General features: G+C 46.2%; 1 protein-coding gene across 5 annotated transcripts in view; it reads left to right on the top strand.

Annotated features, from left to right (window-relative positions):
• The window catches only part of PRICKLE2 (prickle planar cell polarity protein 2), a 185,356-nt gene extending 162,148 nt beyond the window's left edge, over window positions 1-23,208 (top strand). For all 5 annotated transcript variants that reach the window (XM_054035701.1, XM_054035703.1, XM_054035702.1 and 2 more), the window contains one exon: window positions 20,241-23,208. In XM_054035701.1, the coding sequence (XP_053891676.1) occupies window positions 20,241-21,109 (869 nt within the window). In that variant the 3' untranslated portion in view covers window positions 21,110-23,208. The remainder of the gene's footprint in view (window positions 1-20,240) is intronic.
• The last annotated feature ends 3,807 nt before the right edge of the window (window positions 23,209-27,015 follow it).

Here is a 27,015-nt window from a genome sequence, read left to right as displayed (position 1 = left end):
GGAAATCCCAGAATTTACAGGTTTAATAAGACAGTTGAGCACTGCAAGACCGCGAATTCACCTCACTTGGATTTCTCTTATTTGTTTACTAAATATAATTATTTCTATGGGGCGGAGGGGTTAATGTATTTCAAAACAAACCCATCACTGCTCTTTAATCCTTCCTTTAAAAGAAGGAAAATCATTAATGCCAGCTGCTGGAGAAGAGCCGGATTTTAGCCACAAGAGGCCAAGGAGCTCCCCTAAGCAGTGGCTGGGGCCAAAAATTATTTCAAAACCCTTTGAAATATAACCCATGACAGGCCCACAATAAGCCCCCATTTGTGTAGTGTTGTTATTTTTAAGTTGAACATTATGGTGCTTAGTATTTTACTAGCCTTTCCTTTTTATATACACCACTCTCCCTCCCCCTCATGCATGTCTTTTCATTGTATTGTAATAACTAGTCACAAAACCAGAGATGATGCTGGCTTCCCATAACTGTAAATGTATCCAAATGAAATATTCAGTATTCGCTTGGTCTGACTACATTTGCTTTTCATTCCTTGGCTGCAGCAAAGCGTGTGTGTGGAATAAGCCTGTTGGGGCTTAGGAGATATAACACATTAGTCTGCAAACAGGCTTTATGTTTGATTCAGACCCCAGTGCAATGGAGTTTTTCTTTAGTCGACAGTAGTTTACGTTATCAGATGACCACGCTAATCTGGCGCAGCTAACGGCCTTTCCTCAGGAGTCCCTAAAGCATGAAACCTCCTTGAAAAGAAAATACCAAGTATGGTTTGTTAGCCACAGATATTTACTTTGCTTTTTCTCCCCCCCATCCCCCCTTTCTCCCTCCACCCCTCCCCCCACCGGCTTTTTTCTTTTCGGCCAAGCTTTGTTTGGATTGAGGCATGTACGGTCCCCTCCCCCCGGAAAATCTGATCCACCTCTCATGCTTTCACCTCATAACTAGCTGCCTAGGAATGGTTCAGAGTCCAGTTGCATGGGCTGCTATTGTTATTATTTACAAGGTGCTGGCAGTACGCTCGGCACCGTGCAACAGATGCGAGGCCCTGTCCAGCCCTTGAGAGCTCAGAGCATACCAACCCCACTCAGGAAACGCAGTAGGGACAAGTCTAGAGGTGTCTCTGAAGCCCCTTTGTAGCATCCGGGTTCGAGAGCGGAGAGGGGTTAGTGGAGACTGAGTTGAATTTTAGAAGGGTTATGAATTTCCTCGGCCTGAACCGACAGGACTCTTTTGTTACTCCTCTGCCCTCAGGAGAAGTTTATGGGTTCTGGTGTGTTTGCAGCGCCATACCTGGAGTTGAAATACTCTGTTTCCGGCCAGATCCTCGCTCAACTTCCATAAATTAAGCTCAGAATAGGACATAAGAGGAAGGCAGTCTTCCCGCCCTATATACAGTCCAAAAAGGGAATCGGAAATTAAGGACAGAGAAGGCAAAATAAATTGCTCTCAGAAATCGGTGTAAGCATGTGTGTAGGTGAAAGCAATCTGAGAGCGCCTCAGACCCACATCTTAATTCTCCTGATATGGAAACTTTCTTAGCATAAATAAACTTGAGCCACACTGAGGTCTGTTGCTGGATTTGCAGCATGCAGCCAATGTACTGCTATTTAAATAATTATTTCATCGTTTGGAGCTTACATGTAACAAGTTATCTGGCCGCAGATCAAGAGGCGGGTTTTAAAAAAGGTTTTAATTATTACAATGCAAAAATATCTCTATATTTAATCTTAGGACATCCCTTTTTAAAGCATTACGGGGAGGTTTTCAGTGGCACTCAACTCCTAATTGTAGCTTTGAAAATCTGCCCTTAAAATCAAACAGTCCTTCGAAACACGTGCTCTATTAATGTATATTAATTAATCTGTTCCTTCCTGCGTAGTTTTCTCTACTGGAGAAGTAGCTCAGAATGCTGAGGTTTGTGTTGAAGGTGTCAAACAAGTACTTACGAAATCCAGGTGATCATCGTTTTCAAGGGTATTTTGTATTACAATGGTGCCTAGAGACTCTGACTGAGATCAGGGCTCCATTGTGCTAGGCACAGAACAAATAGAATAAGAGGCAATCCACCCCCAAATTGTTCACTATCTGAAGAGACAAGGCCAACTTGTCTTCTGCCTGGGAGAAGAAAGAAAGGATTGTTATTCCCAGTTAATAGATAGCAAACTCAGGCACGAAGAGTTTAAGTGACTTGCCCAAGGTCACGCAGGTTATCGGTAGCAGAGCTGGGAATTGGAGCCAGCTAGGTTATGTTCTGTAGAGTAGTGGAAGAGAAAACGAAGTACTTCACACGCTACCTTGTTTAGCTGCCTTCTCCTCTCAGAGGCAGGGCTCCTTCTTCCCACCCACTCTTACCGCTGCTGTTACTCAGCCCATGAGACAGCGTGCAGTTCCCACAGGGTGTTTTACTTTTCATGATGGCTCAGCCTGGCTTTTGGAAAGCACTCAGTACAGACCCCCTGCAAAGCAAACGCCACAGTAAATATGTCACAAATCAGAACCAGCCTACGGTGCCGCTGGCTTCAGAGCACTCCTTGACACAGCGCTAAACTGCAGCTCTCCTAAATGAAGCGAAGTAAACGTGTAGGGTCACTCCATCCATGCAATTTGCAACTCCCACCAAGAAAGCTTGAGTGCATTTTTTTGGAAAACACTCCAGCGTTTCCCTTTGTACTAAAACACTGAAAAAGTCCCTTTAAAATTCCGTCTCCACACAGTTGCTCCACCTTATAAAATACACTGTGGAGTGATTAATTCTGAATCTGTGCAATATTTTTATGACATCACTGAAAACATTTATTTTATATAGAGCTGAAGGGCAAACAGTCTCTGACCTGCACAGCACATGTTACAATCTGACTGACTCCATCCTGTGGAAATTCTGCTGTGATGTTTCTATTAAAGCTTAACCAGTAATTAGCTGGAGGTGCCAGGGAAAGCAGATAACAAACCAGGTGTGTGGCTAGAGTCCATTTTCTATGGGTAAAAAGCTACCTGTGTCATCCACCTGTGAAAAGTTATTGTTACTGTTATATCTGCATTGCTGTCAATAGTACCTAGACACCCCAACCGAGATCTAGGCTCCACTGTGCCAGGTGCTGTACAAACACACAGGAAGGGACTCCCCCCCCCAAGAGTTATTGTCTAATTAAATGACAGACAAAGGCTAGAAAAACAAAGTAGTATTGTGCCCATCATACAGGTGGAAAATGCAGGCACAGAGAGATTCAGCAAGCACGTGGGCAATCCCGTTTAAGTCAACAGGGTACTGACAAACTTTGAGGTACACACACGCTTAAGTGCTTCGCTGGATCAGACTCTTCTAAATGACTTGCCTGAGGTCACACAGGAATGTTGTGCCACTGGTGGGAATTGAACACAGATCTCCTGAGTCTCAGTCCAGTGCATGGGCATCAAGTGGATCTTTCTCATTTACCTAGTAAATGGTTGCACTGGATGAACAATAAGTACTGGATAAGTATGCACCAGTGGTGACTTTTGTAAGCCAGACTTTTCACCCGTGGGAATGGCATGAAATCCTGCGGGGGTTCTTTCTAAACAGATTCTAGTTAATCCCTTTAGAGCCCATTCAAATGAGTTAGTTAAGATACCTAACACTAATGTTAAGGGCAAACCTACTAAGCACTCACCCTAAGTGTCTAGATGTGCTCTGTTGTCACACCATGTATACTAATATATTGAGATTCAGTTAGACCACTGAATTTGCAGTGTTAGCCATAACCCTGCATTTCCTTTCTGTTTGTGGATTTAAATTAGATCACTAGAGGTCTGTTCTCTCCTAGCTGGGCATGTCTAATCTCCATTAACATTTATGGGACGTAACCACACACACCAGCAAAGGAAAATAGACTCCTGATTGTAGTTTTTGTCTCTCATTTCCCTGTCATTTTATTTTTACTGTGATTTGTTTAAATGTTTTCCTGGCCCCAATATCAGTCGTAATCTGTGAGGCAATCTGAATTGCTATGGTGCCTTCACTGAGATTAGACAAAGGGTAGGTCTACACTTACCTCCGGGTCCGGCGGTAAGCAATCGATCTTCTGGGATTGATTTATCGCGTCTTGTCTAGATGCGATAAATCGATCCCGGATCAATCCCGGACGTGCTCGCCGTCGATGCCGGTACTCGGCGAGAGGAGTACGCGGCATCGACGGGGGAGCCTGCCTGCCACGTCTGGACCCGCGGTAAGTTCGAACTAAGGTACTTCGAATTCAGCTACGTTATTAACGTAGCTGAATTTGAGTACCTTAGTTCGAAGTGGGGGGTTAGTGTGGACCAGGCCTAATCTGTCTAAATGTAATAGAAACAGACTCGGAAGGAGGCGGGAGGAGAAATGCATTAGTTTTCCAGTGCAGCTTGGAGCCAGCCTGGTCTCAGTGGAATTCTATGAGAAAGGCAGAGAGCATCGTCCTACTGAGATCAGATGGGCAACTTTACAGAAACTCCACTCCCAAGAGAGGTTCATAAGAGAACCTAACTGGCAGGCCCAACATTTGGCCTCCAAAAGAGTGTGCGGCAACATTCTTAAATTCCCAGCTGTGCCATCTTTCTAGCCTCTCTGCTGGCTTCACTCTTGTGAACAGACAGGGTGTTGAAATATTAAAACATTTGTGCTTTGGAGTTCTTCGAAGAGCAAGGAACTCTGCATTTTCAGTTATTTGTTGGCCAACAATTATGGCGCCACTAGGGGGAGTATATCAGCATCTTCGCATTCTCACAGCTGCAATTCCAGTAAACTCAGCATTCTGAGTTGCTCTGCGATGGGTCACCCAGCTTAGAAGCTGAGAGGTTAAGACATTTGCGGCTCACTCTTTGAAGGGAGCTACTTTTTCCTAGCCTATCATATTCAGTTTCCTTTGGCCAGCCAACTTTGGGAATCTCCACTAAGTGGAAGTTTCCAACATCACAAAATTAGCAACAGTAGATTCTACCATCGTAAAAAGGTTTACACCAAAGCTTCTGTCTCATTCATTAAACTGGCAGGATGCGGGTGTTCTGGCGTTGGTGATCCTTATCTCATGAGAACGAGCTGATCCTGCCAGAGATTAAGCACAACCTGGAAGGCGTTCAGTCCCTTATAGAATTGAACTTGAGCCCAATAGTTGTCTTGTTGCTATTGTCTTGTTAATTCCAATGGGTGTTTCATAACCTTGTCAAAGATGATGCAAAGTATTGTGCATACTTAGCAGCCAAATTATCAATAAAAGCTTCTCTCTGCTGATTCCGAACAATGGTTTTAGCAAAACACCAGTTGGTCTAATAGCCCCCTTTAAGAAGTCCTGGCAAACAAAATTTCACAGTCAAATAACAGTCTCTTTGTTTGCAGACAACTTGGGGAGGTATCAGAGGTTAGGCCCACATTGAATGATGACATTGTTGGAGTGCTCAAAAGGACAAACAAATTTTAACCAGAAAACCAGCTCGATGTAAGTTAACAACAGAGTCAACTCCTGCCCTCATTTGACATAGGTGGAAATCCGGAGTAACTACTGTGAAGTCAGTGGGATTCCCTGGGGTGTCAATCAGGGCAGAATTGGGTTCAACGGGTATAGGCAGGTGTCCGCTGGAGTTATTTATATCACGAAACACCTAGACACCCCAATTAGGTTCTTGTAAAAACTGAACAACCGGGTGTAAAAGGCAGTCACTGCCCAAAAGAATTTCCAGCCTAGGGTTACGGCGCAATGCAGACTGGAGTCAGAGACAGACAAATGGGCGTTCGCGGAGTAAACACGGTGGCCGTCAAATGAACGCGTTATGCATAAAAGAAGGCTGCAGTGTCTAACAAAGCCCCAGTTCTGGAATTAAAGTGGAAATTCCAGTTGAGCTTTATAGCAACTCATGTAGCAACTCTGACCACCTGTAAACGGAGAGGGAGAGAATTACCATCTCTGCTCCCCTCAAGTATGTTCTGCAAACTATAGCTTCACGCGTAAGAGGGGGAGAGAGGGATGTGAGACCATCACAATAGAAGTCATGCTGGCATTGAAGCACAGGGCCTTTTACAACGGGAAAACCTTCTTAAAAAGGTCATCTCCCTGTGCCAAGTCAGCCATATTTGGCAAGATGAGACCACTGTCATAGGAATCTCAGCAAATAGTGTCTCGCCCCATTGGAGCAGCTCTGTTCCCAGCCTTTCATGGCAGCTGGCAAGCCCATCTGCCTCTCTGCATCGGACAAAGAGTCCGAAGCGAGAGGGTGGAGAGAGTCTGTCAGTGTACGGAGTGGAGCGGCAGTGGCAGGAACACTGAATTGGCGGGCTCTTTGCCTTCAATCTGTTTCCCTTTCTTCCTCCAGGTGAGGAGGGGATTTGAAGCTGAAAGCCCTGCTTGCAGTTCAGACATACTTGCAAAACCCAGGGGCCCAAACTTGCCTCTCCCTTTTCTTTGTTGCTGCAAAGGTAGATGAAAGATCAAAAAGCCCACTGATGTCCCCGGAAGCTGGGGAGCTCCGTGCGGCCAATGCTGAGCACTGTTGAAAATCCCACTCCTCGGGTATTGTTTTCTCTTCCCCTCCCGCCCCCACTGAGGATGCGGATGTTCTTGGCAAGGCTGTGGATGAAAAGCCAGACTGTTGTACCATCCAGTACATACCTAAGTAGCAAACTGCTCCCAATTCCATGTAGCTGTCACTGTCTTTTTCACTGGCAGGGAGACCTCTCCCAGCTCTTCATCCACCCCCTTCCCTTCCAGCCCCGGAAAATGGAACTTTTCTTTCAAGTCACTAGGGCAACAGCACTTAGCAGACGTGCTGCAACTTCAAAATATAGAGAGAGATACCCTTGCATTTCCCAATCAAACAGGCGAAGCCTGAGATTCTCCTTCTGACAAGGACAATATCAAGGTGTATTAACGCTGATTAGTACACTCTGCACTCTCTTTTGTTTTCCATTCCTTCATTCCCCTGGAAGTTTGGCCTGCAGTCCGTGTGTATATTGAGATGCTCTTGCCTTGCGTGAGCACATGTTAGTTTGCTGTAGTTGGATCTCTGGTGGTAAACACTAGGCTGACTTTTATTTTAAACAAAAGCACAGAAGCATATGCTTTGCAAAACAAAACGAGACCTGAAATGGACCCTTGGAACCCAATATTGTTGCAAGAAAAGAATTGTGCATCAAATAGTTGTGCTTCCCTGACCCGTCAGCCACCCTTCCAAACCCAGGACGCTGTGTTCTAGGAGATGGAATCCTGTTTGTTTTGTGGAGAGTCGTAAAATCCAGCATTGGCCACTTGGAGGGCTCTGCGGACCCTTTCTCTAATGTGTGTGCTCCCTTGTTTGCTCACACATTCTCAACTGTTGCTCTCCTCTGAACAGCTTTCATCTTTCTCATCTGCAAATCAGTTGTTGGGAGAAAAACCGGAATTAGTTCCCAAAATGATGCATTGAAATGACAACTGGCCCCTTCCTCATGCAAATCTAAGCTTTTCAACAGCTTTCTTTCCGGTTGAAAACTCCTCCACTGCGAAGCAGGCAGACAAAGGGAGCAGCAGAAGGATTCTGCAAGTGGGCTGTCTTTTCTGGCTGCGTGCAAAATAGATCGGGGGGGAGCCCTGTTTGCAGAATGACTGGTGTAGAAACCCTGATTATCCCACTGAGTACCCCAAAGACTGCGACTTCACTAATGTGGCATGGCGGATGAGGAGGTTACACCAAGCACACTGCATTAATAATTTCCAGTCAAATCTCTCACCCAGACAGTATTGGCATAGTGGCTGTTTTCAGTGCGCTGGGTGTCCGAGCTGTTTGTGGCAAGAAACGTACTCTGAAATCATTAGAAAATGGTCATGATTTACAGTGCACCAAGCTGCACAGCTGAGTGTCAGAATCATGAGCGGCTTGGCAGGCGCTTTGCTTGTCTCTGAATTACAAGGTTCCTTGCCTTTCTCTCCCAGCCTTGTTTACGTTTAGTTATTTCCAGTGGTTATATAACTGTTCCCGTTTAGTTCTGCAAAACCCAAGGTCAAAGTGGAGTGAAGCTGCGCTATAAACAAGTCACTGACAGTGCTGCTCCTCTTTCTCTTAAGTTCCTTTCAATTCCTGGGGTGGAATTTAAGATCAAGCCCATTTCATGGGCTGTGGGTTCTTAGGAAAGTGCCTATCTAGCACTATAGAGACAGCCAGAATCCAACAGCTTCAGGGGGCACTTGGGGGAGGGAAGGTTAGAAGTGAAAGACGCTGTCCTGTTCTGTTCTGCCTGCAGAAGCTGCAGTTAAACAAAGCTAATCAGGATACGCTGATTTTGGAAACGTACATTCAGCTTTACACATTTAACACGCTTCAGACCTCAGTTACTATGCCCCACAGAGGACTTGCTTTCTATGCCTTGTGGTGAGTGTAAGGAAATGGAGTGGTAGTGAATTGCTGTATTCACAAGTGGTATAATAAACTAATCAAGCATTATTTAAACCTCCTTTCTGCCCAGTTCAGCAAAGCATCAAGCATGGGCTTAACACCAATTCCTGTCAATGAGACAGCACGAGGGTGGGATTTAAGTTGGCGTTGTGCAAAAATGTTCACAGTGAAACCGTAAAACCATTGCAAAACCTACCTTGTGTCTTGTGCGTCGTCACACGCTTCACAAAGCTTTTAGGGAAACTTGAGCCTGGTCTAGAGTGACCTCCAGACAACGTATGCATTCATCTAAAGTCTGGTTTTCCATGGCTTTAGCATGAAAACGGGTCATTGCTACTCGTTTTGACTGAAGCCCTGCCTACATTTGAGACATTTGAACCAGTGTCACTGCATATGGCTATCCGCCATATCCAATAATGGTGTCACGGCATCTCATGTGTTTTCTGGTGGCCACACAGTCCGATCTGTGAGGAGCAAGGTCGCGAACAGATGTCACGTAGGAAGGTAGAGCCTCTCATGGAAGACTTGGCATGACACTTGGCCCTTTTTTCATTGTTTTGTGCATCTGTCTTTCTCCAAGTGTTTACAGCTTTCATCGATAGTTGCTCCCCAGTCAGGTCTGTCCTTGGCTGGGTCCTCAAAGTTACCAATATGCAGCATGAGTTGAGATTCTCCTTGAAGCATTTACATTAACCGCTCTTTCTGTGCTTTCTAGTGTAGCTAGCATCACTGCAAACCCTTAATGTAGATTCACTGCACTGACATCAAACGGGGTTTGTGCCAATGCAGCTTACTCTGATGTTACGCAAGGATGCTGTTACCCTTGACATTTGTGCAGTGTATCTACATTAGGGGGAGTGTACTCCTGTAACTATATAGTTGTTGACTGGAAATAGTGTCGCTTAAGATCAATTGTTGTCAATGAGACAGCAGGAGATTGGGTGACCAGATGTCCCGATGTTATAGGGACAGTCCCGATATTTGGGGCTTTTTCTTATATAGGCTCCTGTTACCTCCCACCCCGCCCTGATTTTTCACACTTGCTGTCTGGTCAGCCTAGCAGGAGCGGGGCCAGATTTCTCAAATGTAGATGGGGTCAGTCTTGCTTTGAGGCTTTAGTGTTTTTGGAACTAGAAACTTACAGGGTGTGATGAGATATTGCAGTCCTCCATCATTCTAGCCTTTTTACGGAAGAACCACGTGTACCAGCAGAGCTGCCATTGAAGTCACTGGAGACTCAGTTTGGTCCTTGGTTAGAATTTCATGGTGTCTTGATGAGACAGGTGTTTTCATTCAACAATTTGACTTGAATCAGCAAAACAAGATGCTTGGCCTTTCGCACTGTGCCACGCTCTGGTAGCACCAGGGAGCATCTACCTTCAGCCAAGTCACACGGCAGTAGGCTTGGCAAGGCTACACAGTTGTTCCAGCTCCTCACATTGAGGCTTTGAAGAGTCATCAGGAGATGGTGATTTAATCCCAATCAAGAGGGACATTTCAGAAGGTCCTGCAGAGGTGAGGGGAAAAGGGAAACTATATTTGTACAATAAAAACATGCTCCAGCCATGGGCTAGAGTAAGTTTTCCGCTCCCCTGGATAGTCTGGTGAAACAGATTCTCAAATTTCTTTAATAGAAAAATATCCTTTGCATGGCAGGGTCCCTCTCTCTTTCTTCCAGGGTAACATTTCACTTGATCGAATTATGAACTGTGTTCCCAGACAAAACACATCATTAAGCTGGAGCTAAAGGGGCTGTACATGAATATCAGTAATTTAAATGGATCGCCCCAGATTTTGTAGTTGTAATTAAAAAACAAATGTCCGAAAAAAGAGAAAATGGAAAGTTAATGGTACATTCATCTATATTATGGAAACACCACACTACTTAAATATTACTCATTCCTCCATGGAGGATCAATACACATCTGAGACCATAATCGCGACTAACTAATATGAAACCCCGCTACCGCTGGATACCCTGGGACCTGAGAACATCTCAAACCCTGCAGACGTGTATTACATGTGGTGCTGCTGACACCTGGAACCTAGGCCATTGTGGTTTATAAGGCAAAGCATAGATAGCCTAGCTGCAAAGTCACATTAGTTGTAAGAGCACCACAGCAACAAGGAGCCCAGTCCTTATGCATAGTAAAGAGTTAAAATGAGTGACACCTGGTTAGAATCCACTTATTGGCACTTGCTTGATCAAGCAGGAGATATAACACTTAAGCAGAGCAGTTATTACCATTCATTATCGTTCAAGTAAAGCCGTTATCCTGCAAAAAGGCTTTTGCATGTGCCTAACTCCATGCACTGTGACTAATATCTTAGGAGATATCCCATTAAAGCACCTTTTGGCCCAAAACACTTTACAAATGAGATAGATATGATGCCCTTAACTGCAGCTGCCGCTGGTGAGGTGGGTACCTTCAGCCAGCAGGCAGGATGCGGTGTGAGACTGGGTGCAGGAAAAGGTTGGTACAGGACACCAGGGCAAATCCATTGCGTGATGGATGCATGATGGATTTTCTAATGCATGATGGATTTTCTAATGCTTGGACAGAGCAATCAAGACATTTGAGCCAACCTATTGCCTAGGTATAAACCTAGCTTCATGGAGACTTTTAGAAATCTTAGCCCTATTGAAGTCAATGGCAAATTGACGTCAGTGGGGACAGGATTTCAGCCCTGGTGCTTGGATCACTAAGTCATCTCCTCAACCTCAAAGCGCCACTTGCATTTTGGGTGCTTTAGGAATTCCCCAGCCTGTGGTTGTGAATAGCCTAGAACATATGTCCTTGCCTTGCTCATTTTAAGAGCTCCACAGCATTCCTAATATCTGCATCAGTGCCATTGATTAATGAGCTAATTTCCTCCTTCAGCAATCTCAGACCAGTGAAACGCTCCACATTGCCAAGGTCAACAAGATTAAAACAAATTTGGAGTTTCTAGGCCAAGTTATTTTTTGACAGATTAGGAGGCAAAAGTTAGGGGAAATCTTCTAAAGTGAAGCCCACCTCATTTTTTTTTTGAACCCCTCATATTCCACAAACACCTTCTCCAATTTGCTTCACACTTGATAGGAAAATAATTATGCTGGCAGGAGATCGTCTTGGTGAAGTTTCAAGTAGATTTGGTTTAGTTTTTGCAAAGTTATTTCGAGTCAAGTTAAGCCAGATAATGAAAAGCTGTCTTCCCCCTTCGCTATGGTGGGCCTAACCTCTCTCCACGGGTATGGTCAGAGTAGTGGTATGACGATGTGCAGCTGCTGGACAGCTGACTGACTTCCTGTTTGCATTGGAGTGTCTTCCCTCTGGGAGCAGCGTTGGGGGCTTCTCAGAGTGTGTGCTGTAGTGTACCCTGGGATTGTTTCGTGGTGATTACGTGCTCCAGCCATGAGCTAGAGTAATTTTTCCACGCCCCTGGATAGTCTGGTGAAACAGATTCTCAAATTACGGTAGATGTTCTCAGAACTGGGTTCGTGTGATAACCAATATTTTCCCCACTCTTCTAAATCTTGGTGTTTGTTTAATAACGAGGCTCCGTGGGTGAAGAGCCCCAAAATCCCATGGACCTAAGAAGTGCTGCTTAAACCCCACTATTGGATAACGCTGCATCACGTGCCCTGTATTCTGAAATTATTTCTCTATGTGACTTCCAGTTCTTAAGAAAAATAGCTCAGTGTGTATTGTGAGTGGGGAGAGTCTGGAATTATCTGAGCACAAGTAAAGCTCTAGGCCCAGATCCATTGAAATCATTGGAGGTTGGGAGGCTAAATGCCTTTGTGGATCTGAGCGGTAGAGCCTGGATCTCAGCTCTGTCACACCCAGTTTTATATCTCCATTGATGTCAATGGGGACACACTCCCATAATGGTTACACACTCCGTGTAATGAATGGAGACTCAGGCTCGTGTTTTCTCAACTGCACCTTTGTCAGTGAACACAATTTATATTAAAATGTACTAGGAATCCAACTGGGAGAGAGACAATTCTGGAGCTAGCAGGAGCCAGTCTGGCTCCTGGCATAAATCAGAGCAGCCCAGAGGCTGCTCTAATTTACATCTGGCTGCCCATGGCCCCAAGGCATTGTTCTGGCAGCTGGAATTAGCCAGATTGCAAAGGCACTCCTGACACACCCTCTTTTCCCAGCCACCTCCCCAACGCCCATCTGCTGCGATAGGGCATGGCTGAGAGCTACGTCAGCTCAACATTAGCTGAGGATTCCCTCCATGCTGAGGAACTGGTTAAACTGGCACCTTGCACCTCTGGGGCCTGTAGCGGGAACTAGGCATCTAACTATCCCAGTACTAGGCCCTGTTCCAACCTGCCACTTTCAAACTGCCAGCTCAAAGGTACATCGAGGCGATGTCGATAACTGTCACGTATAAACCAAAAGCTTCCACGTCTGTCTTGTTAACCATTAGTTTACTGATGGTCATTTGTATTGCAGTAATGTCAAAAGGCCTCAAATCATGCAGTAGTTCTGCTGCCCGATAGGTTGCGTCAGGGGAACGGCTGTTAACTACTGTAACTGTGGTTAACTGTAGTGTGTTTGTGACTGTGTCATACACACATTGTCTCAGGGCCAGATTTCCATAGGGAATTAGGCACCTAAAGATGTAGAAGTGGGCACTTTTCTGCATCATTTGATGCCGAAATAGCTTATCTGCTTAACATCTCATGGAGTTTACTTTTGCATTTCTCTAGAGCCTTTATCAGAGAACCTCAAAGCACCTTCAAGGCCAACTCCAACCCTCTCTTCCTCCAACTTCCTAGGCCATAGAGGTTCCTACGTAGCAGGGAGCAAAGGTCATGAAGCAGATGCACAGTGTGTACAACAAGGCATATCGCTTGTCCCGAGCTTTCCTGTGAGGAGATGGGAGGGAGAAAGCATGGGAGAAATTTGGTTGGGGGCACTTTGGGGGCTTTTAGCTTTTGGAAAATTGGTCCTATTTTTAACTGTGTAATTTATATAGAGAGTCTCATCTAGGCCCAGGGTATTGGTGAGTCCATCTGAGAGGAGAGGGCTTTTCTCTTTGGCAGACGTTTATCTTTTGCTGTAGAACTTTTCTTCCTCCTCCTGATGCCCTTTCTGCAGTTCCTATGGCGATGTGCCTCTTGTCCCTTTCCATCAACAGGCAAGCATTGCATTGCCATCACATGTTCTGTTGCCAAGTAACCGTTGGCCATGTTTATCCTCTGCAGTTCTGTTTGTTTTCACTATTACAGCTGTTGTTACTTGCACCGACACTCTTGGCTTGAAGCTCCACGGGTTGATGGGTTGCCAGTATACAAGAGTAGGACCACATGGCAGCCAACCAGAAATCCACATGCTATTTATTTTTCTTCTGACCCAATTGCACAATGTGGAAACACATTGCCATCCTCAAGACATGGAGCATGGGAGCATGTAGCCCCTCCCAGCTCAATCTCTAGCCAAGTTTTGAAGGAGGTCTGTCTGGACATTCAATTTATGTCTGTCAGTAGCAATCTTATCATACCTCTGATGCTTGTGGCGTCCACGTGATCACCAAACACAAATTTCAACCTAATCATCAATGCCCTAATGACCTGCCCTCTCCTCCTTCGGACATCTTTGAAAAGGGTAACAGCGCTAAAGGCACATAGGAACGTCATTGTCTATATGTTGTACTTCCTTCCACAAACCTGTCTGTCTGACTGTCTTTAGGTGGTAAACTCCTTGAGGGAGGGATTGTGTTTCTCCTGTTTGGAAAGTGCCTAGCAGAGTGTTTCTCAAATGCAGCCCCCATGGCCACATGTGGCCACTGGGGCTCTTCTTGTGGCCACAGCCTCCTAGGCAGTGATTGTGGGAGCAAAGCAGTGGCCCCTCTCCCAGGGCTGCCAGTAGGGGTTGGGCCCTGTCCCTCTCTGGAGCCAGGGGCAGCAGGTTTGTATAATTTTTGGTGGTGCCCAGAACGGGTCCAAGTCCCCCATCCCACCCCACACACACACACACACACCTGCCTTGTAAACTGATATGTCTTTTAAAATAATGTAAAAATGGACTGGAAACAGTAAATGTTTAACAGTTTCCCGATATTGCACACTATCACTATTGTAAGAAAAAAATATTTAACTAAGAATATCAATGTTATTAATACTCCTTTGAATACGGGAACAACCAAGCACTCTTAGATCAGTAACCCTCAAAAGCAAAAACCTCTGTCTAATTTGCTATTGTACTCCAACAACGTCAATCTTGATAGCCAAGACTGATGAAAACTCCTTTTCTGATCTTTTAGATTTGCCACATCTTTCTTTTGTATAACTTCAGTTTGCAAGCTGGGGGTTGAACTCAGGCCCTCACTTGATGAATTACCCTTTTGTTCTTTTTCTCTGAGTAACTTTATTAAGAATTTATCCATTATTGATTATTATTATTACACAAAATTAATGGGGTGGGGACGAGGAGTTTGGAGTGTGTGAGGAGGCTCAGGGTAGGGTAGAGGGTTGGGGTGCGGGGGGTGAGGGCTGCCAGGTGGGGCCAGGGACGGGGGGTTCATGGTGCAGGAGGGGGCTCAGGGATGGGGCAGAGGATTGGGATGGAGGAGTGAGGGTTGCGGGGTGGGGCCAGCGAAGAGGGCTTCATGGTGCAGAAGGGGGCTCAGGGCTGAGGCAGAGGGTTGGGGTTGGGTGATGACTCTGGCTGGGGGTGCAGGCTCTGAGGTGGGCCTGGGCCAGGGATGAGGAGTTCAAACTTTGGGGTGCAGCAGGCAGGTTCCCCGGGGGCTGGAGCCAGAGAGGTGGACACCCCATAGCCCTCTCCCCACCGGCATCAGCGAGCTCCAGGGGAGGGTCCCTCTTCTCCTCCCCCTCCCACTCACACGACGCACACCCGTGCCCCATGCTACTGCTCAGGAGATCCAGATAGGATAAGCCTCAGAGTCGCCTGGTGGGGCAGGTGGTCTGCCATGCTGCTGCACCTTCTCCCCTCCTCCCTGCCGCCAGCGCCGCTCCCTTCGCAGGGGGCAGCCACCCGCTCTCCAGGGAGCAGGTGAGGCAGGGACGCTTGGGGGTGGCACGCGGGGGCAGTAGGCGGGGCCGGGGGAGAGACCCGGCCCCGAACATTGGTGGAGCCAGGCCCCTGGGGCCCTGAATTTGCTGGAACATGGGCCCATACAACTCACCACCCCTGTCTGGAGCCACAAATGCCAAAGGAGCAGGCAGCCGATGTGAGCTCCCCACCTTCCCAGGGGCCGTGGTGCGTGGGCTTCCAGCTTCCGCCCTGGGGTGGTGGGCGGCAGGCTGTGGGGCTCCATCCCCCGGCTGCTGGGCTTCAAGCTCCGGCTGTAGGCTCACCAATCCCCCGTTGCCTCTGGACCCCGCCACTTCCCACCCACGCCATCCGGGGTTTAAGTTGTCACCCGGCTTGTGCCGGGGCTCAGTAAGTCTGCTGTGGAAAGCGATATTTGTATGTTTATTAATATCACTTTTCACTGCCTCCCACCTAGCTAGTAAGTCTGCTGTGAAACGTGGTGATCAACAAATTTACAACTATCAGTTTTCACATCAGAAGACTTACTAGCTAGCAGCTCTTAAAAAAAGGAATCAAAAAAGCCAAAGAAATAACAAAAAAGACAAGACCTTGCAATGCACTTTATTTTGTTTCTGTTCTGTTTAGGTCCAGTAAAGAATAGAGACAATCGTACATTATTTTTGTCATTGAGTCAGCAAAAAACCCTTACTGAAATAAATTACAATGATTTGGACATGGATATGTGCATATTTGTTTTTCCTAAAGTTAAGTATTTTAGGAAAAATTGTCCGAGCGGCCACCAGCAAGAGTTGGTGGCCACACGCTGAGGCCACCAAAAAATTTCTTGTGAGTACCTCTGGCCTAGCGCATCATGGGCACTACCTGAAATAAATGATAATCTCTTTAGAATTTCATATCTCCAACATGATAAGAGCCCAGCTGGACAGTGGCACATGCATTTCCTTTAAACATGTCTTGTTTGGTGGGATTAAGGCTCCTACTATATCTCCTGGATAATGTAAAAACATTGTTCAGCTCTAGATCTACTTCCATGTTGTATTTAACTCTCCCTAGACAGTAATTTTTATTATTACGGATGATGAATTAAAGGAATGGGGTGTTTTTAAAGCATGGGACTGCAAGTCAAGAGAGGTGGGTTCTATTGCTGTTGAGGAAATACACAGGTATTTGAAACTATATAAATGCAAAGTGGTGCTGGTGTTCCTTATTATTAAAAGCCAGTTATTCCTCATTTGAAGCTGTACATCTGTCTTTGTGACATCCTGAAACTGATTGCTATAGAAGGGACTGGTGTGACAGAGTGGGGAACAAGGAGCAGAAGATAACTGCTCAAGCAGCAAAGATCCATTTGCCAGGAAAATATCAATAGTGATGACGGAGGGGGAAACGAGGAAAGGAAAAATGAAAATGGCATTGAGCATAAAGCCGGACTGTTTCTAACCAGACATTATGGGTGGGATTTTCAAAAGTGTGCAGGGTTGGCCTCACTCTGCCCCATTAAAGTCAGTGTGGCCAACCCCAAATGTTCCAAAGTCATGAGTCTCACCCCCCGTCCCCATCATGAGATTGGCTTAAAAAATAAAAATGCACCATTGTTTTATTTGCCTTCTGGTGTTTGTCTTTAGAAGTCACATTTTTTTAGCTTTTCTCTATAACCATTAGGTCTAGAAATATACTTCATTTAAAATGAAAGCTGAGATTCTCACATAATAACATCCGAAGAAGTGAGGTTTTTACTCACGAAAGCTTATGCCCAAACAAATCTGTTAGTCTTTAAGGTGCCACCAGACTCCTTGTTGTTCACATAATAACATGACTCCAGGAGCTGGGGCTTGAAGAAAAACACCAAATATTGTAGGACTCATGATCAGAGTTGTCAAAGTTGCAATGGTAACACTCTCATTGGCTTCAGTGGGAGTAGGGTTAAGCCAAAACTGAGCACTTTTGATAATCCTGGTCAATCTTTGAAGTTTTCTGTCAAGTAACAGCTGATTTTCAGGGACCAAATTATGCAGAAAGTCTAGAGTAACATCTTGATTTTGACAGAAATGCTCTAGATTTAAACCATGGTTACTGACAACAGGATTTGGCCTTAATAAAATGAAGTTTGCCAGAAAATGGCTTATGCCAAAGAAGTCAGGCTGTAGATTAAGCAATGGAAAGTTCTACTAAGAAAAACAGAGCAATTTATTTGTGAATTTTTTCAACCAATTTACAAAGTCAGAATGTCTCAGCGATGGCACAAGGAGCATGCCTTTCAATCGTGCTAATGCTGCAGAGATCTTACCAATTAGTTTGCGCAGAAAGGTTATCAAAAAATGCCAGTGTCAACTTTCGACATTTGATTTGGAATAAACTATACTTCAGCTGAAATAGGTTTTGAAATGTGGCATCTAGAGAATGCAACGTGAGCATTGGGTACAGCCAGTTACCAAGCAGTGAGCGGATAGTCCGAGCCTCTCCGGCTGGAGAGCAGAGCTCAGAGGAATAGTAAAGGACGTTGGCTGTAGTCTAGTTCTCGTCCCAAAGGGGGTGGTGAGCTGACTTGTGCTCTTGTAACAAGCCCTCTACTGCTGCTGCAGAGAGTCACTGAACTCACATCCAATTGCCATTCTGTACGTCGCCGCTAATATTAGCCTGGCTCCCCCATCCTGCAAGAGGAGGCTCTTAGACAGAGAATCTACACAAGGATCCCTGATAATTCCCCCCAAATTCGGCAGTTCCCCAGGGATCAATAGAAAGCGAGGGCCATTCTGCACTGGCAACCCCTGCTTCTGTGTATCAGTCCGGCTCCCCTTAGGGTCCTTAAGAATCCCACCACTGTCTTGGGGGATCTCCATGGCCCTGGATATGTGTCTGCCTGGTTCCATATACCTCCCCACCACAGCCTGGCCAGACCCCAGGTCCTCCATCAGCCTGGCACACAAAGTGGGCAAGTATACGGTGCCATGGAAGCAACTTTTTCCTCTTTCCACACCCACGTGGGGGACAATGTGCACCACTGTAGTGAACTGGCTCGTGCAGGGGTGGCCAACTTGAGCCTGAGAAGGAGCCAGAATTTACCAATGTACATTGCCAAAGAGTCACAGGAATACGTCAGCAGCCCCCCATCAGCTCCCCACAACCTCCACTCCCAGCGCCTCCCACCCACTGGCAGCCCTGCCAATCAGCGCCCCCCCCTCCCTTCCCGTACCTCCCAATCAGCTGTTTCATGGCATCCAAGAGGCTCTGGGGGCAAGGAGCGAGGGCACAGCAGGAGAGGGGGTGGGAAGGGGTGGAGTGGGGGCAGGTCTTGGGGCAGAGCCAGGGGTTGAGCAGCGAACCCCCCCCCGGCACATTGGAAAGTTGACACCTGTAGCTCCAGCCCCGGAGTCGGTGCTTGTACAAGGAGCCGCATATTAACTTCTGAAGAGCCCCTGGGTTAGTGTCTGTTTGCACCACTGCCCTGTCCTGGATGACAGAATTGCTCCTCTTTGGGTCACGTAGACCCTATATTGCTAATAGCTAATGGAGAGTGTTTCTGAGCTCAAGTGGCGGAGGCCTGTGCTTTTGGAGCAGGGTCTGGCTTCTGTCACTGCTATTACTGTGATATTCTGGTGGCCTTGGCTCTGTGACAGTACATTGCTCTGTCCTTCCAGAAGACCTCTGTCACCAGTGTCCTCTACAGGATGGCACATGGGTCTGCTCAACGGTTTGTGGCCATGTCTTCGCCTAGTGGCTAAATAGTATTACACAAGGTACAGCCCTGACATCTCTGAATGGTGTCTGATCGTGTCACTCGTTATTACAGTGGGCTGTCATAGGACAGAAGGCCTGATACTGCTACAGAAGCATGAACGTTGCCAGGGGTAGCACTCAGGGCCAGTGCAACCCATTAGGCGACTTAGGCGGGCGCCTAGGGCGCTAGCATTTGGGGGGCGGCATTTTGGGTCCTTCGGCGGCGTCCAGATCTTCGGCCGCCCGGGTCGTTGTCGGCATTTAGGCAGAGGGAGCTGGGGCAGGGGGGGCGCGGGGAGGGCTGCCTGCAGCAAGTAAGGGGGGGGGCATGCAGGGGAACTCCCCGCCCCAGCTCACCTCTGCTCTGCCTCCTCCCCTGAGCACACCGCCCCGCTCTGCTTCTCTCTCTCCCAGACTTGCGGCACCAAACAGCTGATTGGCACCGCAAGCCTGGGAGGCGGGAGAAGTGGAGCAGCGACGGCGTGCTTGGGGAGGAGGCGGAGCAGAGGTGAGCTGGGGTGGGGAGCTGCCGCACGGCTCCCCGGGCGGGGGGGGGGGGAGCTGCCGCGGGGGAGGTGCCTCAGGGTGGAGGGGGGGTGGGGGCAGCTGCCGCAGGGCTCGGGGAAGAGGCGGAGCAGAGGTGAGCTGGGGCGGGGAGCTGCCGCACGGCTCCCCGGGCTGGGGGAAGCACTTCAGGCCGGTGGGGGAGTAGCTGTTGCAGAGGGGGCGCCTCAGGGCGAGGGGGAGCTGCCGCGGGGGGGCACTTTAGGGCGGGGGGGGCAGAGAGCTGCCACAGGGCTCGGGGTGGGGGGGCAAAAGGAGGAAGGAGGCAACTTGCACCACCTTAAAGCAGCCTTGATTACCAAAGCGAGGGTGCTCGGCACTTTCTGAACATCACGCCTCCTTCAGGTGTCTCAAGTGACGCACCCAAAATCACCTCTGTCCAGACCCTCAGCTGTGATTCCAATGGGAGTTAGGTGCCTAAATACCTTTTAAGGCTCTGGGCCTTGGTTGCTTTTGATGATTGGGATCGGTGTTGCCAAGCGAAGTGCAGCCCCTCGCATTGTGCTGTTGCAGTGGAAAAGTCACATGTTAACTGCCTTTTTTGTTCTCCTCCCCACCAGGACTCTCTGCGGACGGTGGCGCCAAGCGCCAGGAGCACCTCTCTAGATTCTCAATGCCTGATCTGAGCAAAGATTCTGGAATGAACGTTTCGGAGAAGATGAGTAACATAGGGACGCTGAACTCCTCTGTGCAGTTTAGAAGTGCCGAGTCAGTCCGCAGCCTCTTGTCCGTGCAACAATACCAAGATATGGAGCCGAACCTGCGTGACCTTGCCAATCCGGTCAGTTACAGAGAGATGCCATCGCATGGAAGGATGCATCAGAGTTTTGAGTATGACAGTGGGATTCCAGGGAACAAAATTCCTGGACAGGATAGTTCTAGACTTCCCCCTATGAGCGAGCGCACACGCAGGCGAACTAATCTCCGGGATGATGATCGGCGTTACCGCCCACACAGATCCCGGCGGTCCAGACGCTCCCGCTCGGATAACGCCCTCCATCTGGCCAGTGAACAGTGCTGTCGATTGAAAGAGAGGCCCTCGCTGCGAGCCAGAGAGGACTATGACCAATTCATGCACCAGAGAAGCTGCAGAGAGACGATGGAACAGGGCCCCCGCAGAGACCTGTATGGTCAGTGTCCAAGGACTGTGTCGGATCTTGCTTTGCAGAACCATCTGGGGGAGAGATGGGGCCCCTATTTTGCTGAATATGACTGGTGTTCTACCTGCTCCTCCTCTTCAGAGTCTGACAATGAAGGGTATTTCCTTGGGGAGCCAATCCCGCAACCTGCCCATCTCCGATACGTTACCAGCGAGGAGCTCCTGCACAAATATGGATCGTATGGCATGCCCAAGGCTTCCACGTTGGGTGGCAGAGGACAGTTGCACAGCCGAAAAAGACAAAAGAGCAAAAACTGTATCATATCGTAACAGTGTCGGTGCCTGGGCACGTTCTGAGAATGTAAATTCACTCATAAACTTGCACTGTTTTAGATCTTCAATGCGCTTTTTATTGTAACAAAAAGACCTGAAGACGGGGGATTTGTAAGAAGGTTGTAGATTGGCTTCTATAAGTAGTCACAAATCATTGGCACGGTGAATATATTTTGCACATTTTACTTTGGAAAAAAACAATTCACTTTAGCCTGTAATATTTACCTAGTATTTTTGCTCTTCTTCCTAAATACTGCCACTTCTTTAAGTCCAGTTTGTCCATATGTTTAGTTACCACTGTTCACTATAATCAACAGCTTGTGTTCTCCTAATCCGCTTTGGTTTTCATTACCCATATTGGTAAGTAATTTGTCTCTCAGTCAGTGCTGGAGTCTAAGTTATTTCCATGATTGTTGTAAATGCAATGTAAATGAGAGTTTGGAGAAAATATTTTTGTATTTTGTAATATCAGAGGAATTTCTATATCTTAGGAGTCACTGGGAAACTGCATGCACATTCATAAATGTTTTCAGCCAGAGCTAAACAAATGGTACTTCAGAATTCCTTCTAATTTTGCCATCAAATGTATTAAGTATATCAGTGAAATCTTGGGTGGGAGGGGTTAAGTCTTTTCATTCCTGGTAAATCAAAAGAACATTTTATGCTTTGTTCAGTCTTAAAGAGGCCTAGATGGCGTTTTGGAGTCTGCTCACACCTTCGATTTTCAGTTACTCTATCAGTGACATATAGGAGTCTTTACAATTGCAAAAGTGACTTTTTTGTCAAATAGAATAGACCCAACTACCAAATGTCTGCAAAGTTTTAACAACCAAAGTTGGGGAAGGAATGTTCCATCTCTGGAGAGAATGCTGATGTGACTAAATTTTGAACAATTATTTGGAGTAAATAAAAGTGTAAATGGTGCAATTGTGTGATGTCAGCATGACGTTGTTTTGAGTATAGAATTGTCTTATGGTGCTCTAGTTTCCTGGATTATGTTAACTGCTGCTCATTACCAAAAGGAATCTTCAACACCGCCTGCTACATAGGTCATAATAAAATGAATACAAACTAATCACATTGGGCTTAATTCCAGCATGGAGCTCTGCCCCCCCCAAGCTCCCTTGGAGGTCAATAGGAATTTGGAGTGTGTAGTCCCAGGGTGGGATTGAGCCCGTTATTTGGCGCTAGAATCAATCTACAAAAGCATCAACATGGTAGAGTGTTATATAAATAGGACTCAAATGTATTGTGCTATGGTGGATGTGAGTTTTTCTCTGTATGCTTTAAACCATTTGGGTCCTGAACATCCTGTTCCCAGATGGGACAATGAAGAGGGCAGATTTTCTGTAGGGCTGTAATATGGGTGCAATTTCTTTCACAGCAGGTCAGGGTGTTGCCAGCTCACAACAGCTTTTGTACTGTATTGTGGAGGGTTTGGGGACTCGATCAATCTCCCATTGGAGTTGATGGTAAAATTCCCATTGACGTCAGTGGCAGAAGGAGCCGAGGTACAAAGGTATTTAGGTGCCGAAAGATGCAGTAAAGCGGCTAGTGGGATTTTCAAAAGCTCCTAAGCAGGTTAGGCACCACTAAAAGTCAATGGGAGTTAGACACCTAGAGGGGTTTACAAAAGCACCTGTCTGCATAGTTAGGCACTGAAAGACCTGTATGCACCTGACCCATTCCTGCAGTTAGAGCCACAAAGGCAGATTCCATTGCAGGATTGGGACCTAACGTAATGTGTTTTGTAACTGGGAACAAACCATTGCCTGTCAAAAGCAGCGAATGTGGGAAATCTTGAAGATGGAGGTCTCTATACCACAGACTATTGCTAGGAAATTTTTGTTGTTTGTAAGGAGAATGTGATGATGATTATTTTTTTTTAAAAAAAGAGACAAGACTAAGTATTAAAACAACAAATGTTTTTCCAGCTGGAATAAATGGAAATATTGATCCAAAGGGGGAAAAGACCAATGTGTGTGTATGTGTTTTTTTTTAAAGAATGCCTATAACTTGTGAAGTTATGAGTCGTTTTTTTTATTTATTTTCAGTCTGTTCTATAATTAAAGCACAAAAACTAACTAAATCCCCTAGATCAGTGTTTCTCAGCCTTTTTGATACCAGGGACCTGCTTGCCGCCTTCCTAAACTCTGTCAGAGAGATCTCAGGAACCGGCGCCGGTCCACAGACCAGTTGTTGAGAAATAGCACCCTATATGATTTGATTTTGATGGTTTGTTGAGAAATCAGCATATAGGAGCTCCTTGGCCATCTGCTGTGTTAATGTGACCACGATTCATTAGTTTTACACATATATGGCCATATCCTCAACTGATGAAAATTGGCATAGCTCTCTTGGTATCTAGAGTGACACCAGTTTTCATCAGGTGAGGCTCTGACCTGTAATTTATAAATCATTTTTCTTACCAAGAATCCAAGCTTTTTAGATAGTATCCAGAAGAGTTCTGTTAAGTAGGGTCAGTTTACTTCTCTCAATGACCAATATGACATTAATCACAGGGTACTTTATATAATTTGTTTCTCAAAAATACAATTTTCACTCCTTGTCAATGATTAAAAAACACAATGAATCTCTTAGGTCTGCACGCTGTCTTTCAGATCTAAGTGCTTCACATAACTGAACCTCCTGAGAATTAACTGTTGTTTGTATAGTTAATCCTTACATTTCTTGGCCAACAGATTAAGGACTAATTCGCAAGGTTATTGCCCTCTGTGGCTTCTCATTACCAACAGAAAAATGGGAAGAAAAGTCTTCTGATAAAATCAGTGGCTATAAGGTTACATTTGCTGGTTACCTAAACCTAAAACAGGTGGTCAGGGCTTATCACCAATCAGAGATGATTGCTACAACCTTTCCAATATAATCCCTCTCTAAGGCCCCGATCCGCCAGGCTGTTCTAGGTAGGTTCCACTGACATGGGTTGGCTTTGCAGAAGATAAGAAAGAACCTTAATGAATGAAGTCTAGGGCCATTCCATAGGTACTGAAAATATGGCCCCCATTACAGTGCCATGCTATAATGAGAGAATTATTGTGTCTGGGCATGCTCCTTCAAGCCAGCCCCTCTCTTCCTGCTGCCGGGCCACGATCACTACCAGGCTGCTGTCAGCCTCTTTCTCCTCCACGCTATTGCTGCCTGGGGAAGTGAGAGCGGGGTCTGGGCAGCAGCAGCACGGCAGAGGAAGCAGCCAGACCCACTGAGCATGCCAGTCCACAGCCCGTTCCCACCCTGCACATGTCCCAGGGGTGCTTTCTTTGTGCTGCTGCTGCCTGGGGAAGTGAACATGGGAGCACCTCCAGGGCATGCGTGACCAACCTAGATCCTTCCCACAACCCACTGGTGGATTGGAAGACACTGCTTGGGAAACACCGGGTCAAGGCACTCAGGTAGGAGATATTGGTTTAAGTCCCTGCTCCAAATCAGGTAGAGGAAGGACTTAAAACATGGTCATCCTATATCCCTTAACCCCTGGACTATTGGCTATACGGACGGGACAGTCTCCCTCTCTTTTTTTGCAAGAAAGATCTAGGTTTCAGCTGCTGGAGCAGGGGCTGCCATAGGTACCCAACTCCAAGAGAAGCTTCACGGCTGAGAATCCTGAGCAGATGCCTCCACCTGGGCCATCGGTCAGGACTAGGGCCCAGCTCAATGGGAATTAGGCACTTCCATAATTTTGAGGAGCTGGGTCCCATGCTCTTTGGGAAAGGTTAGTCGTCGCCTGAAGTTGACACTTGCCTTAAAAGAAAAACTACAAGGATGGAGTAAAGTAAAAGGGAATATATTCAAATCTGAGCAGCCCTGTCAATGAGAGTGTCCGCAGGCAAAGAGAGGCAATTCCAGGACTACTTCCCTAGGATTTGTTTTGCTAATTCCTGTCAAGGAGCTCCTAGATCCCTTCGCAGGACGAAGAGAAAAGTTGGGTTTTTTAGCAGGAGGAGGAGTGGTTTGCCGTTTCATGCAGATAGAGAGAGAGAGATGCCGTGGGTCGCTGTCAATTTATTTCCCATCATCCTCACATTGTTCTTTTCTGTTTCCCCAACGTTGTCATTTCTCCATAGAAATCTCCTTACTTACCAACGGACAAAGTTCACTTGCAGCTGTCTTTCTGTCACCTAACACTGAAGTTCAGTAGGCAAGTAAGGCCAATCGTCATTGTATAAAACACAAGATGATTACTGGCACCAATCCCAACAAATGAGGGGGATATTTTCACAGACATGTTTCTGAAACTTTCATTTTGAAATTTCAACATTCAAAAAAAAAGTTTTGACCCTCCCTTCTTAAGTGGCTGAATAATGGGTTAGTCATTTGTGGGAAATGTATCAGTTTTTCCCTGTTTGTTTTCCATAATTATGAAATTTTTAAAATTGTTGACATCTCTTGTGGATACAAAGTATTCATTATCTGCTAACAAGGTACGGTAAAGGTCAAAAGAGCAATGAGCGTCTCTAGGCTCCAGGATATTCCTTATATTAATGTCTCCAGTCTTCATTCAACAGCAAATGTGTTCATGTAGGGCTACTTGGAAAAAGCAATCTCCCAGAAGTTCCATGTACACGCTACCCCTTGCTTAAATTCATCTCTCCAATTTTCCATGGCAACAAAATTAAATAAAGGCCAAACATATAGTCACATCATATAGACCAGGGGTAGGCAACCCATGGCACACGTGCCAAAGGCGGCATGCAAGCTGATTTTCAGTGGCACTCACACTGGCCGGGTCCTGGCCACCGGTCTTGGGGGCTCTGCATTTTAATTTAATTTTAAATGAAGCCTCTTAAACATTTTAAAAACCTTATTTACTTTACATACAACAATAGTTTAGTTATATATTATAGACTTATAGAAAGAGGCCTTCTAAAAATGTTAAAATGTATTACTGGTATACGAAACCTTAAATGAGAGTGAATAAATGAAGACATGGCACACCACTTCTGAAAGGTTGCCGACCCCTGATATAGACAATTGAAACCTGCTTTTCTCCTGTGACAAAGAGCAAGAGAGAAGTCCTTTGCCATAGTTCCTGCTCCCTGCCTGATGGATGTGTAAGCTTTGCCATGGTTGAACGCCAGCGAGCTGGTTTACTATCTGAAGAATATTTGGAAGGCCCACGATAAGGTAGGAGAAGGGAGGATGCCAGCTCTTTAACGGGCCTCTGTCTTATGAGTTCTCACAATATGTTTCAGATTATAGGCCCCCTCAGAGGGACTAGGAAGCAATAAAAGTTTAGCAGTTAGCAATCAAAGAAACAAGAGTGACAGAACCCATCAGTTTGGGGGAGAAGTAAGCCCAACTCTTGGCGTGGTAGCAACAGTCCAGCTAATGTTCCTATGGCCATGTGGTCAACCCTCTGAAAGTTTAGAGGATAAGATATTTACCCAACAGCACGGATTACCACCTAAAACTCCAAACCCCATGTTCCAGATCCTCAATGATATTTAGGCTAATTCCTATTTATGGCCTGATTCTGTAGCCGTTCCCCACTGTACACGCACTGTATCACACCCAGAGATCCCTCCTCTCTCAACGCAATTTTATGACTCCAAGAATACAGTTGTATTAGAAAGGGGAGCCCAAGAGCAAAGGCGTGCAGGACTGTTGTCCCACTCAACCCAGGCAAGTGATATTTTGGGGCAGAGCGACCCTTTGGGGCACACCACACAAAAATCTAAACATGGCTGCTAAAGTTAGGCACCTAAAATTATAGCGAGGCACCTATACAAGTGATCTGATTTTACAGCACCTATTGCAATGGGGTTCTGGGCCATGCCTGCGGCTCCCAAGCCCTATGACAACACAAATCATTTGTTTTAGTATATAGAGTTACATCTATTAAAGTAGTGTTGCAGATGAAGAAAAGCAGGGGGGAGAAAAGAAAG

This window comes from Malaclemys terrapin, chromosome 7, assembly GCF_027887155.1.
Source record: "Malaclemys terrapin pileata isolate rMalTer1 chromosome 7, rMalTer1.hap1, whole genome shotgun sequence".
NCBI classification, from domain to species: domain Eukaryota; kingdom Metazoa; phylum Chordata; order Testudines; family Emydidae; genus Malaclemys; species Malaclemys terrapin.
Note: the sequence above shows the minus strand (reverse complement) of the source record. Positions and strands in the feature narration are given on the sequence as shown.